General features: G+C 44.6%; 2 protein-coding genes and 3 pseudogenes across 15 annotated transcripts in view; 1 reads left to right on the top strand and 4 right to left on the bottom strand.

The window, feature by feature from the left end:
* STARD9 (StAR related lipid transfer domain containing 9) overlaps positions 1 to 7,852 on the bottom strand; it is a 163,899-nt gene extending 156,047 nt beyond the window's left edge. For all 9 annotated transcript variants that reach the window (XR_001821027.2, XR_001821028.2, XR_005197954.1 and 6 more), the window contains exons 1-2: positions 7,733 to 7,852; positions 116 to 185 (exon numbers count right to left, since the gene is read on the bottom strand). Coding sequence is in view for 5 of the 9 variants with exons in the window: in XM_017516309.2 (XP_017371798.1) it covers positions 116 to 185; positions 7,733 to 7,779 (117 nt within the window). In the remaining 4 variants the exon portion in view is untranslated. The remainder of the gene's footprint in view (positions 1 to 115; positions 186 to 7,732) is intronic.
* LOC119469140 lies at positions 1,953 to 2,495 on the top strand (annotated as a pseudogene).
* A 1,865-nt stretch (positions 7,853 to 9,717) lies between the features above and the next one.
* LOC108294428 lies at positions 9,718 to 10,752 on the bottom strand (annotated as a pseudogene). Its single transcript, XR_001821026.1, has one exon. The product of XR_001821026.1 is annotated as a gem-associated protein 8-like (transcript).
* Positions 10,753 to 14,091: 3,339 nt separating this feature from the next.
* Positions 14,092 to 17,762, bottom strand: part of HAUS2 (HAUS augmin like complex subunit 2) — a 23,763-nt gene continuing 20,092 nt past the window's right edge. For 3 of the 5 annotated variants that reach the window (XM_037734168.1, XM_017516306.2, XM_017516307.2), the window contains one exon: positions 16,742 to 17,213. In XM_037734168.1, the coding sequence (XP_037590096.1) occupies positions 17,004 to 17,213 (210 nt within the window). In that variant the 3' untranslated portion in view covers positions 16,742 to 17,003. Of the gene's footprint in view, positions 14,455 to 16,573; positions 17,214 to 17,762 lie in introns of those variants that run through there. The other 2 variants (XM_017516305.2, XM_017516302.2) reach the window with 2 other exon arrangements.
* Positions 17,681 to 17,762, bottom strand: part of LOC119469147 — a 228-nt pseudogene continuing 146 nt past the window's right edge.

Genomic DNA, 17,762 nt, shown 5'->3' with positions numbered 1-17,762 from the left:
GTGCCCTTTCCTCCTCAATTCTAAATACATTCACATAAACACCTTCAGCCTGGAAGCCCCTGTAAAAATATTAGTTTCTAAGTTGAAAGAAAATGAAAAACAATTTCAGGCTTACCTTTAAATTCCTGATTTTTGCCACTTTGCCATCGACTTCCACAATAATTCTTCCCCCTTCTTTGGTCTCCCTAGAAACAAGACCCAAACTCAGAAGAAATGTTGCTTTTTAAAAAAAAATCAAGAAAAAAGAAGCTGAAACCAGTGCTAGTGGGACAAAATATTTCCCTACCTTTGTACCCTTACGAGGAGTGTCTATCTTCATAAACGGCTATAAGCATCATGTCAAGCAGTCAGCTGGCATGCTTCCTTGAATCTTTACAATTTGGCTCTGGAACAGCTCGTATCACTATTTATTTAGTACCCTCTATGTGTGAGGCACTGTATTAGGTGCACTACCTAATACAGTGCCTCACACATAGAGGGTACTAAATAAATAGTATTAGGTAATGCACCTCATACAGTGCCTCACACGTAGAGGGTACTAAATAAATAGTTCTTCATCTTATGCTATCCCCCTACATACCCTCCTGACATAGATTCCTAACATATCATTTTTACAGATGGAGAACTAAAGCTGAGGGAAATTATGTAACTTGTCCAAGGTCACAGAGCTATCAGTGGTAGAGCTAGGGTTTAAACTAATATTTGTCTAAACACGAAGTCTAGGCCCTGAATAATACTTTAGAATTCAGGCTTAGAAACCCTAGAGAGTGCTGAGAGCAGTGGCTCACACATATAATCCCAACTACTTGCAAGACTCAGAAGCAGAAGGGCTGCTTGAGCCCAGGAGTTCAAGGCTGCAGCAAGCTATGATCACGCCACTGCACCCCAGCCTGAGAGAGCAAGATCTCACCTCTCAAAAGAAACGAAAATCTAGAGAGCATCCTTGGCCCAGCATATAACATGGCATCATCTCTCTTTTTCTCTAGGATTTTGAGCATGAATACTGACCAAAAAAAAAAAAGATTGGAGTCCTCTCTGCTGAGACCCTGAGAACATATTTCTCAAGTCCTTTCCTTACATCTTCTTAAATCAGAAGGAGAGCCAAGATCCTCAAGAATCTTCCTATGTTGCAGGTATGTGGAAATACTGCTAACCACTAAATAATCTCTACACTCACTTTAATGGGCTTAATCCAGATGACCCAGTACCTGATCTTTTTACATAACATAAATAACCACACAACCACAGTACTCATGATCAAAATGTTAACAGATGAGAATTAAATTAATTAGCACATCCTCCACTACAATGAAAGTTATCAATTAAATTACTCCCAACCTAGAACCTGTAAGTTGAGACAGTACCTTCAGTCTTATTTTTTTTTTATGTTTCCTCAGGCTTTTTAGGCTGTAACCTAGACAACTGGGGGTAGGAGAAGCACATTGAGACAGCTGTCTTTAGATTTAATTTTGTTTATTGATTTATTCAGAGACAGGATCTCACTCTGTTGCCCAGGCTAGAGTGCAGTGGTGCAATCACAACCCACTGCAGCCTCAATGTCCTGGGCTTAAACAATTCTTCCACCTCAACCTCCCAAGTAGCCAGGATTACAAGCACGTGCCACCATGCCCAGCTAATTTTTATTTTTTGTTGAGACGGGTTGGTATTGAACTCCTGGGTTCATGTGATTCTCTTTGCCTCAGTCTCCTAAAGTACTGGGATTACAGGCATAATCCACGGTGCCTGGCCTCCTATAAATCTTTTAAAAACCAGGCAGCCAAGCACAGGGTTCGGAGAATTAAAAATTGTTGTAATGTATTCTTTTATCGAATGTTCATAAAAACTACTGAAGTAGTTATCCCTATTTCACAGAGTTAAACAACAACCAAAAGCTTCGGTTCGTCGTCCTGGCCGCGGCCGAGGATGCTGGCCGAGGCCAGAGGATGGGGCGTGGGAGTGGGGGTGGGGGAAGCGAGGGCGGCGGCGAGAGCGGAGCGGAACGAGGGACCCAGAGGAAGCCAGCGAGGAGCGCGCTTTTCCGCCTGCCTGAGGAGCCTGAGCAGCCGGCCTCGCCGGCCCGCCGCCGCTACCCTCCCGCGGGACAAAGCCGAGAGTCCGCGCCCACAGCCATGTCCTCGTCCGCCGGCAGTAGCCACCAGCGACAGCCGGGCCATCCCCACCCGCACCGTGGCCATCAGCGACGCCGCGCAGCTACCTCATGACTACTGCACCACGCCAGGGGCGACCCTCTAGAATCAGTTATGACAAAGTTTCTGTTGGATCGTCGCAATTCTCCCGTGGCTCAGACCCCACCCTGACATCGGCCCAATATCCCAGGTGTCACTAGCCTTGGTACCTTAATTGAAGACTCCAAAGTAGAAGTAAACTTTGGAGTTTACTTAGTTAATTTAAACTTCAACAATTATGACAGGTGACATGCAGTTGGCGATGATGCTCAGTTGGAGATTGACACCCAGACTCTCTGCAAGGATTAGAAGAAAAGCAGCAACACTGATACCCGTGTGCACCTGATTTGGCCAATAGGATCAACAGTGAAAAGACCGAAGAGGCAATACCAGCAGTCCCCATTACAGTCTCCACCTCCCCCTCTTCCTCTGGGTGCCAAATGACGAGAAGATGAGCCTCATCCGACCACTTGGCCCTGACTCCTGTTCCCCTTCCCAGTTAAACAGGTTAGATCAAAGGCCCATCGTGTATTTCTGCAGAGCTAAGTAGCCCTTAGAGGTTAAACTCCAGCTTTCCTAGTTGTTTCTTTATTGGGAGCTATCCTCACACCCCACAATTTTGTCCCAAATCAAGTATCAACCTACCAACAACTGCCTGGTTGGGAAGTCTGGGGAAGGGATATATACGCTTCGTGGGCCTAACACCATTCATATTCCTTACCCTCTGTCTCTCCTCCCTGTATCCCACCTATGGTTCAGTGTTGCAAGAGTCTCGGCTTGAGGTCTTTAAAACCAGCAAGGGGAAATGATAAAAAGAGAGCTGCTTTCCCTTTTACCTCGAGATATTTGTACCTTGGAACAGAGCACAGTTTGTGAGAGTCTGGTAGCATTACCCTGTGACACTGTTTTGAGGTCCACTTTCCCTCTTTCCTCTGGAGGAGTTTTGTGTCTCTGGTATTACAGTCCATCTTCCCATTCTTTTGCTTAGCACATTTGTGCAGATATTTTTAACTCTGCACATCAGAAGAGAGCCCTTGGTAACCAGTTTTGCTCTTCTTCTGCCATTCCCTCCTGCTTGTATCTTGTTGCTGGCAGAGTCCTCTTGTACTTCGGGGAAGCAAAGTGATTTTGTCTGGTCCTAGAGCAGGTCCATACCAAGTAATAGATGCACTTTAGCTTCCACTTGGTGGGTAAGGTCTGATCATAGTATTCTGTCAAATAATGCCTAAGATTAACCTATGAAGAGTGTTGACCCATTTGAGTACCCAGTCTCAGTAGTTATTTTTAAATAAGTCCAGTGAGCATTGTGATAGTTGTTCTCAGATTGCAGTTTCTTATAAGTTTGAAGATAATTTTCAGAATGTTCTTAGAAAAGAACAGCATTTTTTTCCTTTGTGGATTTGCTTTGTTTAGCTGCTGGAATAGATAAGCATGGGCTTAAATATGTGTTCCTCCCAGTTTTCTTGCCTTTCCTATTCTACTCTGAATTTCCCTCCCTACCTCCCTGTCTTCCTCTCTCCTTCCTTTCCTTCCTTTTTCTCCACCAGGCCATTTAACAAATTTACATCAAAGATACCTCAAGTGTTGGTATCTGAGAGTATCTGTCACTCCTCTTATCTGAGAAGTGATATTTTATTTTTAAAATGACTACACACAGACCTATCTTTAGATATGTTTTCAGTACAGCTTTGAACGGCAACTTTTTAATTAAACATACTCCAGTGTTAGGAACGTGAGAAATGTTCATAGGTGAGTCTGCTGTTCTATGTCACCATCTTTTGTCTCCCCTAGTCCCCCAGGAGCTCTTTGCTTTCCCCTCTAGTTTTGGGTGTGCATGTTTGGAGTTTGTAGTGGGAGGTTTGTAAAGCTGGAACATTCTGCCTTGCTATGGGTTGTTCATGAAAGCCTTATTCTTTTCTCTGACCGTTTAGCTTTTGCATTCACCCTCCTTACCACCTACCTCTTCTGGGGCTATTGACCAGCATAATTGTGGGAGAATGACTCCCCTCATGGAAAGACTAAAGCATCCATCCCCTCATAGTTATAGTTAATTAGTCACTGGTGTCCTGGGAATTTCTGGTTGGATTTGGTGCCCTGAGCTTTCTTATTAAGAAATCAGATTCCAGGGTGAGAGTAACAGGCCATTTGGCCAAGAAAGAAACCTGCTTGTTCTTCTTTTGAACTATGAAAAGACCCTGTTTGTGATACATTTTAGAAAGAAGAGAAGATGGATGTCTGCAGAACTTTGCTCTGTTTTCTGCTACAAAAATGTGAATAGTTCAAGGTGAAAATGTTTTGTAATGGTTGACGTCTCTCAGGAATAAGCTGGATCTCCAATGTTTTGGGGATGCATTTAATTGCAAAAATTGATAATCAGAAAAGTATCTTTTAATATATTCCTGTTCCCACCTATCTCTCCAAATTTCATTTTACATATTCTCAGAAAAACTTCAAAAAAACAACAAAAAAGCTATATAGTGGGTTAAGGGTAAGTTTTGAGAGGGCAATGGTTTTCTAGAGCCTACAGTATTGGCAGAACAGATGTGTTCTCACGGTTAATTGGGATAGACAAGGGGCAGCAATGTCTTTTTTTTTCTTTTTGAGACAGTGTCGCCCTGTTGCCCGGTCTGGAGTGCAATGGCAAGGTCTTGGCTCACCAAAACCTCTGCCTCCTGGGTTCAGGTGATTCTCCTGCCTCAGTCTCCCGAGTAGCCATCACAGGCTCCTGCCACCACACCCAGCTGTGTATTTTTTAGTAGAGATGGGGTTTCGCCATTTTGGCCAAACTGGTCTTGAACTCCTGACCTCATGATCCGCCCACGTTGGTGCTGGGATTACAGGCGTGAGCGACCACACAGCCCCCTTTTTTTTTTTTTTCCCCCCAGACTGAGTCTCACTCTGTTGCCCAGGCTGGAGTGCACTGGTGTAATCTTGGCTCACTGCAACCTTCACCCCCCGGGTTCAAGCGATTCTCCTGCCTCAGCCTCTCGAGTAGCTGGAATTATAGGTTTGCACCACCACACCTGGCTAATTTTTGTATTTTTTAGTAGAGATGGAGTTTCACCATGTTGGTCAAGCTGGTCTCGAATTCCTGACTTCGTGATCTGCCCACCTCGGCCTCACAAAGTGCTGGGATTACAGGCATAAGCCACTGCGCCCACACATGGTATAGCAATTTCATAATGAGATATGGAATTTCAGATTATGGGAAAGTGTAGGTACAGGGGAGGACATCAAAACCGTTTCCTCTACAGCAGTATCATTTTATTGAGGATTGGGTTGGGCATGGTGGCTCACAACTATAATCCCAGCACTTTAGGAGACCGAGGTGGGTGGATCACCTGAGGTCAGAAGTTCAAGACCAGCCTGGTCAACAGGGTGAAACCCTGTCTCTACTAAAAATACAACAATTAGCTTGGCATGGTGGTGGGCACCTGAAATCCCAGTTATTCAGGAGGCTAAGGCAGGAGAATTGCTTGAACCCAGGAGGCAGAGATTCCAGTGAGCTGAGATTGTGCCACTGCACTCCAGCCTGGGTGACAGAGCAAGACTCCACCTCCCAAAAAAAAAAAAAAAAAAAGACGGTCAACTCTAGTCCTACTGAATAAATGGGAACTTGAGACACAAGTGCAACTTTTCTGTAATCTCAGAAAGAACAGTAGGTCTAATGAATCAAATATTGGCTCTACCTACTTTTAGAACTTAAGCCAGACCATTCTGTCATCTGGAAAAACAAAAAATTAAAGCTTGGGCCAGATGGTCTGTAAGATTTATTCCTATGTACAACATCAGATCCAATGACTCTGTCAACTAAATCTGTGCCAATGACTTATTTGAAAGTTGGAACAAACTATATAATCAGCAGATTCCCCACATTCAGATAAGTCTCAGTGAAGACTGAATAACACATCCTGAAGAATAGCTGCCATCTCTGCAGGATTCTGTGAGATGAGGGAAGTGATCCGGACCTCTTGGCTGGGTTTATCTGTATCTGCTCCTGAATCTTCAGCCTGCTACAATCTGTTCACACCTGCGTATCTACAGTCTTGACATCCTACCACTTGCTTCTCAAGGCTCTTAACCTGAGCTAAAAGTAAATTGCGCTTTTCTTTTCCCTTCATTTTTGTTTGATATGTTACTCTCTACTGCAGCTGCAAGTAAACCAATTTCAACACCACTTTCTTAATCTAATTCATGCTATTATAAATTCCTAGTGTCCAAGGAACTGAGAAGTTACTGCTAGAAGTGGTCAATATTGTCATCCTGAGAGCCCTAAAGGAACAGTTTTGCAAAAACAGAATATACCAGAGGCTACCTCCAGGGTAGCATCTGCACATATGAAAAACCTGCCAACGCTGAGCTACTATATCCAGTTATGAAGAAGCCATGTGTCACAAGCCATTTACCAATCAAAACGCAGCAGTTCAGGCATCTGCTTTCCCCCTTTCTTCAGTGTACCTCTTTTGCCTTTTTCCTATTCTAACATTTTTTTTTCTTTCCAGCTCATTGTTCTTCTCCTTAGTCTGTCAATTACAAGACTTTGCAAAGCCAATCATTTCTATATGAGGACCAAAGTAATCCTCCCTAATGACAAATTTTATTATGGGAGACAGTGTCTTTCTTGATCCTTCTGCCCAATTATCAAGCCATCTTACGTCCTGAAGATTTTTAAACTTCCCAAATAATTCCAACATGTGCCTTCTGGTCCTAAAGCACATTCTGCCAGATTTACCTCCCACCACTCACTTCCCTCCACACCAACCACCCCCTCTCCACTAAAACTTAACCTCTAGTCCCTAACAGTCTTTGCTCTTGGTGGTCTTACTACATAGAGGACTCTTTACACTTTCTCCACCTGTCAACAAACTCTAATTGATCTTTAAAAAGCACTTCATCTGGTGACAAAAAGTTCATGGCCAGACATTGGATGTCTCAAGGGCTGACATGAGAGGTGCGGGATCAGAATAAGCCACGAGGAAACGGACACTGGGGACTCTGAGAGAAGGAAGGGCTTGGAACAGCTTCCCCTACTTCACAGTTCCGTCCTGGATCGTCAGCTGTCGAGCATGGAATAAAACTGCGACCTCCCTGGGCCTCAATTTCCCCTTATGCCTGCACTTTCTGCTTTCTCCACATCTTCGCAGAGAAACCCATGCGCACCCAGGAACACACACCATTCTGCCTCAGTCCTCAGGGGTACTCCCGACCCCCCAAGAAGAGAGAAGAGAATGCCCATCCCTCTCCCAGCCTTTCTAGAAGGCCCAACCCGATGCAGCCAGTCCCTCGAAACTCTTGCTGGCAGGATGCCAGCGACGCTCGCCCGGGGCAGCCCTCCCACGGCCGTCCGGGAACCGCTATCCCCAGGGCACGACGCGAAAGCTCGACGGAGGCGCCGTCCAGCTAGGCATCCGAGGGTTCTGGACCCGACCCCCGGGTCACTTTGTGACCGATTTCTCCGCGCCACAAACTCTGGAGCCGGAGGCGCGGATTTTGCACTAGTCTCAGCTGCTGTGAAGCCTCAGGCGCACCCTCCCACCCAAACTTACCTCTTGCTGAGGGGCCGGACCCTCACGGCGACCCGCACGTTCGCCATCTGTCTGCCACAACCCAAGTCTGGCAGCTCAGCTCAGCGGCTGCATCCCCAGCCCCCGCCCCAAACCCAGGCACAGCCCCAACCCGGCTCCGCCCGCCCCACGAGCCTCTGGGGACGCCCCCGCCCAGAAGCGAGCTGCCGCCCGAGCGGGGCGGTGCCTGTCGAGCCTCGGCCAATTCTGAGCCCAGTGGGCGGGAGAACTCCCGGCCCCGCCTCCCCTCAATCTTCCTTAAAGCCTGCCGACTGGCCTTCTCCCAAGCAAGCGCCGCAGCCCGTGCGGGGCGGTTCCCACCGAGTCTGAGCCAGTCCTTAGCCTGGTGGGCAGGAGGACGTCTGGGCTCGCCCCGCCTCGCTCCACCCGAAGTCTTCCAGGGTCGCCCCCGCCCAAGCACGTGCTGCAGCCCGAGCTGGGTGGTGCCAGCCCAGCCTCTGCCAGTCGGTGGGCGGGAGGACGCCCGGGCTCGCCCCGCCTCGCTCCGCCCCTTAGCCTGCCGAGACGCCCCCGCCCATACGCCTGCCCTGCCACGCGGGGCCCCCAGTGCTCGCACAGCGTCAGCCAATCCTGAGACGGATGGGGCAGCGAAGACGCAGTGCCAAGTCTGCTGTTCCAGGCCCGGCTTACCCCGAAATCGTTTTTGTTCTTTGTCTCGGTGTCCGTGCTATGTAGAGTCAAGTAAATCAGTTAAGTTTTGGTTAAGGTCCGAAAGTTTGGAAAGTAATTTGGTAAATATTTTTATTCGCTGCGTTCGCTTGAACTGTCAATTCTATGGTTAAATTTTCGAGACAGGCCCGGCGCGGTGGCTTACGCCTGTAATCCCAGCACTTTGGGAGGCTGAGACGGGCAGATCACCTGAAGTCGGAAGTTCGAGACCAGCCTGCCAGCCTGACCAACATGGTGAAACCTTGACTGTAATGAAAATACAAAAATTAGCCGGACGTGGCGGCATGCGCTTGTAATTCCTGCTACTTGGAGGCTGAGGGAGGTGAATCACTTGAACCCGAGAGACGGAGCCCAGATTGCACCACTTTACTAAAGCCTGGACGACAGATTCCATCTAAAAGCAAAATTAAAATAAAATAAAAGGCAGCCCCTTACTGACAAGGTACTTTCTGACATCAGGGACAAAGCACAGATGGAACCAATCTAGGAAAAGAGTTCTTGTCCAGGTCTTCTCGTACAACCAAAAGACAGGTAGCTGGTGTTTATCTTTTCCCTTCAAGGCTTGGGGGTTAGCAGCTATATACGTAAGGGCAGTGCTGATCATAAACCCAGCTGCGTTTGTACAAAATATTAGAGATAGCCGGGCGCGGTGGCTCAAGCCTGTAATCCCAGCACTTTGGGAGGCCAAGGCGGGTGGATCACGAGGTCAAGAGATCAAGAGCATCCTGGTCAACATGGTGACCCTGTCTCTACTAAAAATACAAAACATTAGCTGGGCATGGTGGCGCGTGCCTGTAATCCCAGCTACTCAGGAGGTTGAGGCAGGAGAATTGCCTGAACCCGGGAGGCGGAGGTTGCGGTGAGCCGAGATCGCGCCATTGCACTCCAGCCTGGGTAACAAGAGTGAAACTCTGTCTCAAAAAAAAAATATTAGAGATAAACTATCTCATCCTGCCCAAAATCCTGGTGCTTGCTTCTGTTCCTTACTAATAATGTCCTTTGTGGCATTTACTTTTCCAGAATAGGGCACTTGCATATGCACCAAAAACCTGCTCAGGCAGATATCCTTTCTTCTCATAATTTATTTAATGATCTCTAGGAACTTACCTGCTCCCTCTTTGTCAGCAGAAGCTGCTTCTCCTGTTATCTTGACATATTTTAAAACAATCCTTTCCAAATTTATCAAACCATTCTTTGCTGGCATGAAATTCTTTTTGTGTTTTTTTTCCAGGCAAGAACTTTAATGAACTGAGCTGTTACTGACAACATAAAAAACCAGTATAACATGTACAAAATTCTTTTATGTCAGGAGAAAATTTATCATGTTGGCAACAGAACATGTCCTGCTGACCTCCAAGTGGCTGGCATAGTTCATCCACCCCGTGACAGGCCCGCTGGGACTGTGGTGAACATGCCTGTACCTCAGCACAAAGTTCCCTCTCTCTGAGAAATGGACATAAGGAGAGATGAAGAGCGTGTACCCAGAAGGAAGAGGGAGAGGCTTGGAGCCCTTTGCCCCAAGCTCAAAACTTCAGGGGGATGACCGCCCAGTACTTGGGCTGCTTTCAAAGGTCAGCTGCACTGTAGCCTCCATGGCCTGGATCTTGGCGGCGCTGTCCCTGTACAAACGCTTTATCTCGGCCTGGCACCACTCACCAGGCCCCTCATTTGGGGCCTCTACTGACCGGCAGATATCGCAGTTCAGGTCATGGTCAGCATTCACATAGCCGTCCAGGCGCTCTGCATCCAGCTGCTGCTGCCTCTGTCATTCTCTGTGCCTTCTGGTCTCTGCAAAGTACTGGTGGAGCTCTTCGGTGACTTCCATATTGCTCAGGTCGCATTCTACCTCTGTATCTGACTCGGTCTCCATCTCTTCCTCTTTGGACAAAGCTTGGTCTTCTCTTGTGGATGCCTGGATCCTACTACTGTCATGTGGATGGTGCCCAGACCCTCTGAAATGTGAAGAACTGCAGGGGGAGTCCTGCCAGGCCACATGATGGTCATAGAAAGACTGAGGGTACACAGCCTGGTTACTGTAAGAGCTTTGGGGAAGAAGTGCAGGCGGGAAGTACCATGGAAGACTGAAACACCACAGCCTTCCTGTAGGCATTCTGGTGGCTTTGCATCCAAGCCATTGTTTGATGACAATGTTGCCAGTATCTTGCATATACCAGATGAGAATACCAATGCCTGGGAGCTTTCAATGTTGATGCTTTCATTGCTGCCATCTCTGATTGTGAAAGTCCAAATGGGTGCCAAAACTCATGGGCATGCAGCTTGCAGATCCTGGGCAGTGGCCAAGCAGGGGCCTAGTTTTCCTTGGAGAGAGAGGGGGCAAAATTCTTTAGCTTTAGATCCTTCACCTTCCTTTTGCTTTAAGCTGTCATATAATGACATTGCTTGTTCTCAAATGATCTTATATAGGTACGTTTTTTTCTTTTCTTTTCTTTTCTTTTTTTGAGATGGAATCTCACTCTGTCACCCAGACTGGAGTGCAGTGGCACCACCTTGGCTGACTACAACCTCCATCTTCCTGGTTCAAGCAATTCCCCTGCCTTAGGCTCTCAAGTAGCTGGGATTACAGGTGCACACTACCATGCCCAGCTAATTTTTTATACTTTTAGTAGAAATAGGGTTTCACCATGTTGGCCAGACCAGTCTCAAACCCCTGACCTCAGGTCATCTGCCTGTCTCAGCCTGCCAAAGTGCTGGGATTACAGGCTTCAGACTGCGCCTGGCAAGGTATGTTTTTCTTACAGCAATCCTGTACCCACATAAAGGCTGTATTTTCTTTCTTTTTTTTTTTTTAGATGGAGTTTTGCTCTATTGCCCAGGCTGGAGTGCAGTGGCATGATCTCGGCTCACTGCAACCTCTGCCTCTTGGGTTCAAGCAATTCTTCTGCTTGGAGCCTCCCGAGTAGCTCAGATTACAGGTGTGCACCGTGATGCCCAGCTAATTTTTATATTTTTAGTAGAGACGGGGCTTCAGCATGTTGGCTAGGCTGGTCTTGAACTCCTGACCTCAGGTGATCCACCCACCTTGGCCTCCCAACGTTTTGGGATTACAGGCATGAGCCACCATGCCTGGCCAAAAGCTGCATTTTCAATACAAGATAAAAAGATATTTCAGGGCTGGGCACAGTGGCTCACACCTGTAATCCCAGCACTTTGGGAAGCTGGGGTAGGAGGATTGCTTGAGCCCAGCAGTTTGAGACCAGCCTGGACAAAATGGTGAGACCTTGTCTCTACAAAAATTAAACTATTAACAACATATTTCACAAAAAGTGCACGGTTTTTGTGCCTGCTGGTGTAGCTGTGGTAATGGCTGCACAATTTTTTTTTCTTTTACAATGGGCCTTACAATGAATTCATTTATCTTGTAATGCATGCAACCACAGCTGCAGACCTCAATCTACAGTACATATCAAGCAATTCAACTTTTTCTTGTAATGTCCTGACTTTTCTCTGCTTCTTGGGAGCACGTGCAGCATCACTAGTGGCACTTTGTACTGGTCCCCTGATATTATTAAAGGCTTATGGTATTGCACTGAATATGGTGAAAAACACTTGAGAACCTCAAGAGATCACTTTTTATTGTGATACAGTTTACTGAAGAGACGAACTACTCTGATGATTAGCATCACAGGGTTTTAAGCAGATACTGGCAACACTTGACTCACTAAAACAGCAACAGGAGGCAATTACAAAATTATTACAGTAGTACAGTATGCACTAGTTAACTTTATAGTTATGCTTTAATACTGCATTTTTAATTTGTTTACATGTAGTCTGTATGTTTTCATAAAATTTAACTTTTAATAGATTTGTGTATTTTGTGGTAGTAAATGATAGACTAGTATCTACATATATTTTATGCATTTATACCTTTTAATTTTTTTGATATCTGTAGGCCACACAGTTCATCTGTGAATTTTTCAAGTGGCACAAAGCTCCAAATTTCCAATATATTGAAAAAAATTGCATATTCCTGTGCACTTCAAACTTACGTTGCTCAAGAGTCAAATGTATAATTTTTTCAGTAAACTCAGAGGATTCCCCAAACTGTGGGATAAATATTTTATGTAAATTCATGTGTTTTAGTGATATGTGAAGAAATCCCACAATACACTAATGACAGTCTTATTAAAATCTCAACTCTATTATAGATTTTGCATGTCAAGAAATCTTTTAAGTTCTGCTATTCCTCAGACTATCTTCCTGACTTCATTGAAGCTTTCAGAGGATATAATAGGGGTCAGACTGGTAGAGTCACATAGAGAAAGAAATAAAATAAGAGAAATGCTAGGAAAACTAGCAGCATCTCAATTCCTCCAGAATGGTCTTCACAAACTGGCATCACTATTATGCTCGCAGTAAATTTTCAAATTTCACACACCTCTCCTAGTGTAAGTAGGCTGGATGCAAGGGGCTCACACCCATAATCCCAACACTTTGGGAGGCTAAGATCACTTGAACCCAGGAGTTCAAGACCAGCCTTGGCAACATGACAAGACCCCATCTCTACAAAAAATATTTTTAATTAGCTGGGTGTGGTGGGGCACAGTTGTATTCCCAGCTACTTGGGAGGCTGAGATGTAGGGATCTACTGAGCCCAGGAGGTTGAGAATGCAGTGAGCTGTGATTGTGTCACTGCACTCCAGCCTGGGTAAGAGCAAGACCATCTCAAAAAAAAAAAAAAAAAAAAAGACACACAAAGCTAATTTTTTGTTTTTAGTATCTACCCATCTAAAAGTTGAATAATTAAAGAAAAATTGATCAGCACTGATTGACTCTGGAAGAGTATTAAATTAACTTTTTCCTTTGAAGTAGACCTCAGGCTTTACTTACCTCAAGCTCTTTTGATTCAGATTGTCTGTATGCCTATAGTGTATAAGCTACAGAGTGCATCAGTCCATTCTATCACTTTAGATTCAGACAAGGGCTACAAAATTTTAGTTAGAAATTACAGGTTTATTTTTACATTTTGAAAAAGATATAACAGAAAACAAAAATAACCAGGCATATCAATATTTGTGATATATACACACACACAAATGAAGATAGGAAATAACATGAAGAAAAAGCATAGTAAGATGTTTTGAAACCAAGGTGGGGTATAAACAAGTTTTTGATGAAATACAACCAAAGGCTTTGTGTAAGTGTCTATGTAATGTTCATGATATTACAACCACTCTTATCCTATTAGCTAAAATTAGCAAAGTAGACTTTAAAACATGATACCTGGTGTTTTAGCAGGATTTGTTTTGGTAATCCACCTGCTTCCTTATAAACAACCACTTTACTCATCATTGTTGAAGTCTTCTTGTGTGAAGGAGTGTGATGAGGGCAGGCATGGTGGCTCACACCTGTACTCCCAGCACGTTGGGAGGCTGAGGTGGGAGGATTGTTTGAAAACCAGGAGTTCGAGACCAGCCTTGACAACATGGCGAAACCCCGTCTCTACAGAAAATACAAAAATTAGCCAGGCATGGTGGCGCGTGCCTATAGTCCCAGCTACTTGGGAGGCTGCGGTGGAAGGATCACTTGAGCCTGAGAGGTCGAGGCTGCAGTGAGCCGAGATCAGGCCATACCACACTCCAGCAGTCTGGGTGACAGGTGAGATCCTGTCTTAGAAAAAAGCAAAGAAAAAAACAAAAAACAAAACTGATGTACACGTTTTAAAGCAAAACAGAACCCCAAGTTTAAAAGTAAAATAAGCCAGGGATAGTTACAATTCTGATAAAAAATGAGTATATTCTGAGGCAGCTGTTAGTATATCACTCTCTATTATATGCACGATAACCTCAGATAGGTAAAATATCTGAGCATTTTGTAAGGTAAACCTCCAAAGTTACCACAATGTGCCTTTTTCTTTGCTGTTTCTTCTTTGCTTATTCCTTCAGCTGCCAGTAAACACTCAGGAACTCTGCTTAGTGTGCCAGGATTTCCAAGACTACCTCCAGATCCCATGATTTCCAGGTAGAATTCACAGGACTCAGCATATCATCATGCAGCTATGATTTATTACAGCAAAAGCATATGAAGTGAAACAGGAAAGAGAAAATGTACAGAGGCAAAGTCTGGGGGAAACCAGGCACAAGCTCCCAGAGTCCTCTAACAGTGGAGTCACACATATGTGTTGTTTCATTTCACCAGCAACTGAATTGTGACAACATGTAAGAAATGTTGTTTACCAGGGAAGCTTGTTAGAGAGTGGCCAGGGTTTTTACTGGGGGCTGGTCACTTAGGTACCTTCTACCTACCATGTATCAAAACTGTAGATTCCCAGGAGGAAAGCACAAACCACATTGTACAAACAGCTTAGTTAGGCCGGGCGCGGTGGCTCAAGCCTGTAATCCCAGCACTTTGGGAGGCCGAGGCGGGTGGATCACGAGGTCAAGAGATCGAGACCATCCTGGTCAATATGGTGAAACCCCGTCTCTACTAAAAATACAAAAAATTAGCTGGGCATGGTGGTGCGTGCCTGTAATCCCAGCTACTCAGGAGGCTGAGGCAGGAGAATTGCCTGAACCCAGGAGGCGGAGGTTGCGGTGAGCCCAGATCGCGCCATTGCACTCCAGCCTGGGTAACAAGAGCGAAACTCTGTCTCAAAAAAAAAAAACAAAAAAAAAACAGCTTAGTTACCATTAGCCACTCTTTTTAGTGAATGGAGCCCTCCTGTTAAGGTTTAAATATGTCCCCCAAACTTTAAGTGCTGGAAATTAAATTGACATTGTAAAAGTGTTGAGAAGAGACCTTTAAAAGGTGATTAGGTAAGGAGGGCTTGGCTGTCATTAATGAATTAGTGTTGCTATCTCAGGAGTGGGCTCAGGATAAAAGGCTAAGTTTAGCCCCATATATCTTTCTCTTGCTCACTTGCCATGTGATGCCTTCTGTCATGGCAAGACCCGCGCTAGATGATGGTACCATATTCTTGGACTGCCTACTGTGCACACCTGTGAACCAAATAAACTTCTGATCATTATAAACTACCTAGTCTGTGTAATTCTGTTATGAGAGGAGAACAGACTAAGACACCTTTTGATAGATATCTAAGTTCCCAGATGCAACAGCCAAGGATGAACCTTATAATCAATCAGGCCTTTCAAAGGATAAGTCAGTCTGGCTGTTACTCTTTTCTGCATACTTAGTGACACTCCCACAGGAACAATCACCATAGACATTTTTAGATTCAAGAAGACCATTCTAATTCAGAAACACCCGTTTTTGTTTGTTTGTTTTTTTGAGACAGAGTCTCGCTTTGTTGCCCACACTGGAGTACAGTGGTGCAATCTGGGCTCACTGAAATCTTCATCACCCAGGTTCAAGCGATTTTCCTGCCTCAGCCTCCTGAGTAGCTGAGATTCCAGGTGCATGCCACCACGCCCAGGTAATTCTTGTGTTTTGTATTAATTTTTTATTTTTTTCAAGACTGAGTCTTGCTCTCTTGCCCAGCCTGGAGTGCAGTGGTGCCATCTCAGCTCACTGCAACCTCTGCCTCCCAGATTCAAGCAATTCTTCTGCCTCAGCCTCCCAAGTAGCTGGGATTACAGGCATCCACCACCATGCCCGGCTAATTTTTTTGTATTTTTAGTAGACAGGGTTTCACCATGTTGTCCACATTGGTCTTGAACTCCTGACCTCAGGTGATCCACCCACCTGGGTTGGCCTCTCAAAGTGCTGGGATTACAGGCGTGAGCCACCACGCCTGGCCTGTATTTATACAGTGTTTTCTGTTTGCATCTGCTCACCTTAGCCTCCCAAAGTGCTGGGATTACAGGCGTGAGCCACCACGCCTGGCCTAATTTTTGTATTTTTAGTAGAGATGGTGTTTCACCATGTTGGCCAGGGTGATCTCAAACTCCTGACCTCAGGTGATCCACCCACCTTGGCCTCCCTAAGTGCTGGGATTACAGGTGTAAGCCACTGACCCTGGCCAGAAACACATTTTTTTTTTTTTTTTTTTTGAGATGGGGGTCTTTCTCTGTTACGCAGGCTATACTGTAGTGGTGTGATCATTCTCATTGCAACCATAAACTCCCATGCTTAGGTGATCCTCCTACCTCAGCCTCCCAAATAGCTGGGACTACTGGCATGGACCACCATGCTTGGCTAATTTTTTGTATATTTTGTAGATATGGGATTTCACTATGTTACCCCAGTTGGACTTGAACTCCAAGGTTCAAGCCATCTGTCCGCCTCAGTCTCCCAACTTATTAGGATTGCAGGTGTGAGCCATCACAGCCTGCTATAAACACACATTTTTTAAAAAAGACATAATAGAGAATTTTCTGCCTGAGAAATGGTTAGTTCACTTATGTTAATAAATTGTCATGGCTATTTTTTAATCTTCTCTAGTTTTACTGAAAAGTAGAATGAAAATATATGAAAAACAAAGGAAAAGTCAGTTTGGTCTTAATGAACCTGAGATCTTGACACTCTAATATAAAGCAGGTTCTTTCAGTATTACTAGCAGCAAAGACTATTAATAACCATGTTATATAGTCAATTCGAAATAGACTTCATATGATTACACATAATTAAGCAAAAATGAAGTTGATGATTATTTGGTATTAACAGATTGGACATGAACTTTAGAAGTAAGAAGTAAAGGAGGCATTATAATATCATGTTTATAAAGATAATTTTCTTCAGCTAATATTTTGGGGATATAAGAGCAAACTTCCTTTTGTTGTTTACGCCACTTGAGTATATTCTCTGCCAATTCTTCTGTCTCAGTCACCAAAATATCCATCTTTGCTAAAGCCTTGCTCTGTAACATTTGAAAAGGGAAATAGGAGAAATTATGTCTGTTATTAATTCATTATATCATGAATAATTGAAACCAAAGGTTACCACCTGATCTTTTTCCGGCCCCTTCAAAGGCTCCTTAAAATTGTGTTTTCCCACTTCTTACAGTACAAACCTACTCTTTGTAAGTTCACCTCTTCTGTCATCAATAATCACTCAATGCAGATGACTCTCAATTTACATTGCTAAACACAACCTCCTTCCTAAAATTTTGGCCCACATTTAAGACTACTGGTAATCTCCATCCGGATGTACCTTCAACATCTCAAACTCAATTTAACTACAGTTCAACAATGATTGACCATTTACTACATATGAAAGATGTGTCAAAAAATAAACTTACTAACTTCTTTAACCCACACTAATCCTAGTCACCTTCAAGTCACCCAGACTAGAAACTTCATTACCTTTAATGTGTCCCTTGTCCAACTCATAGCCAAGTTCTAAAAATTTGACCTCCAAAATCTAAACAATTTATCTTCTGTATTCTTTTTTTTTTTTTTTTTTTAAT

This window comes from Cebus imitator, unplaced genomic scaffold (genome assembly GCF_001604975.1).
Source record: "Cebus imitator isolate Cc_AM_T3 unplaced genomic scaffold, Cebus_imitator-1.0 Scaffold579, whole genome shotgun sequence".
NCBI classification, from domain to species: domain Eukaryota; kingdom Metazoa; phylum Chordata; class Mammalia; order Primates; family Cebidae; genus Cebus; species Cebus imitator.
The sequence above is the reverse complement of the archived record's forward strand: the minus strand, read 5'-3'. Positions and strand labels throughout refer to the sequence as shown.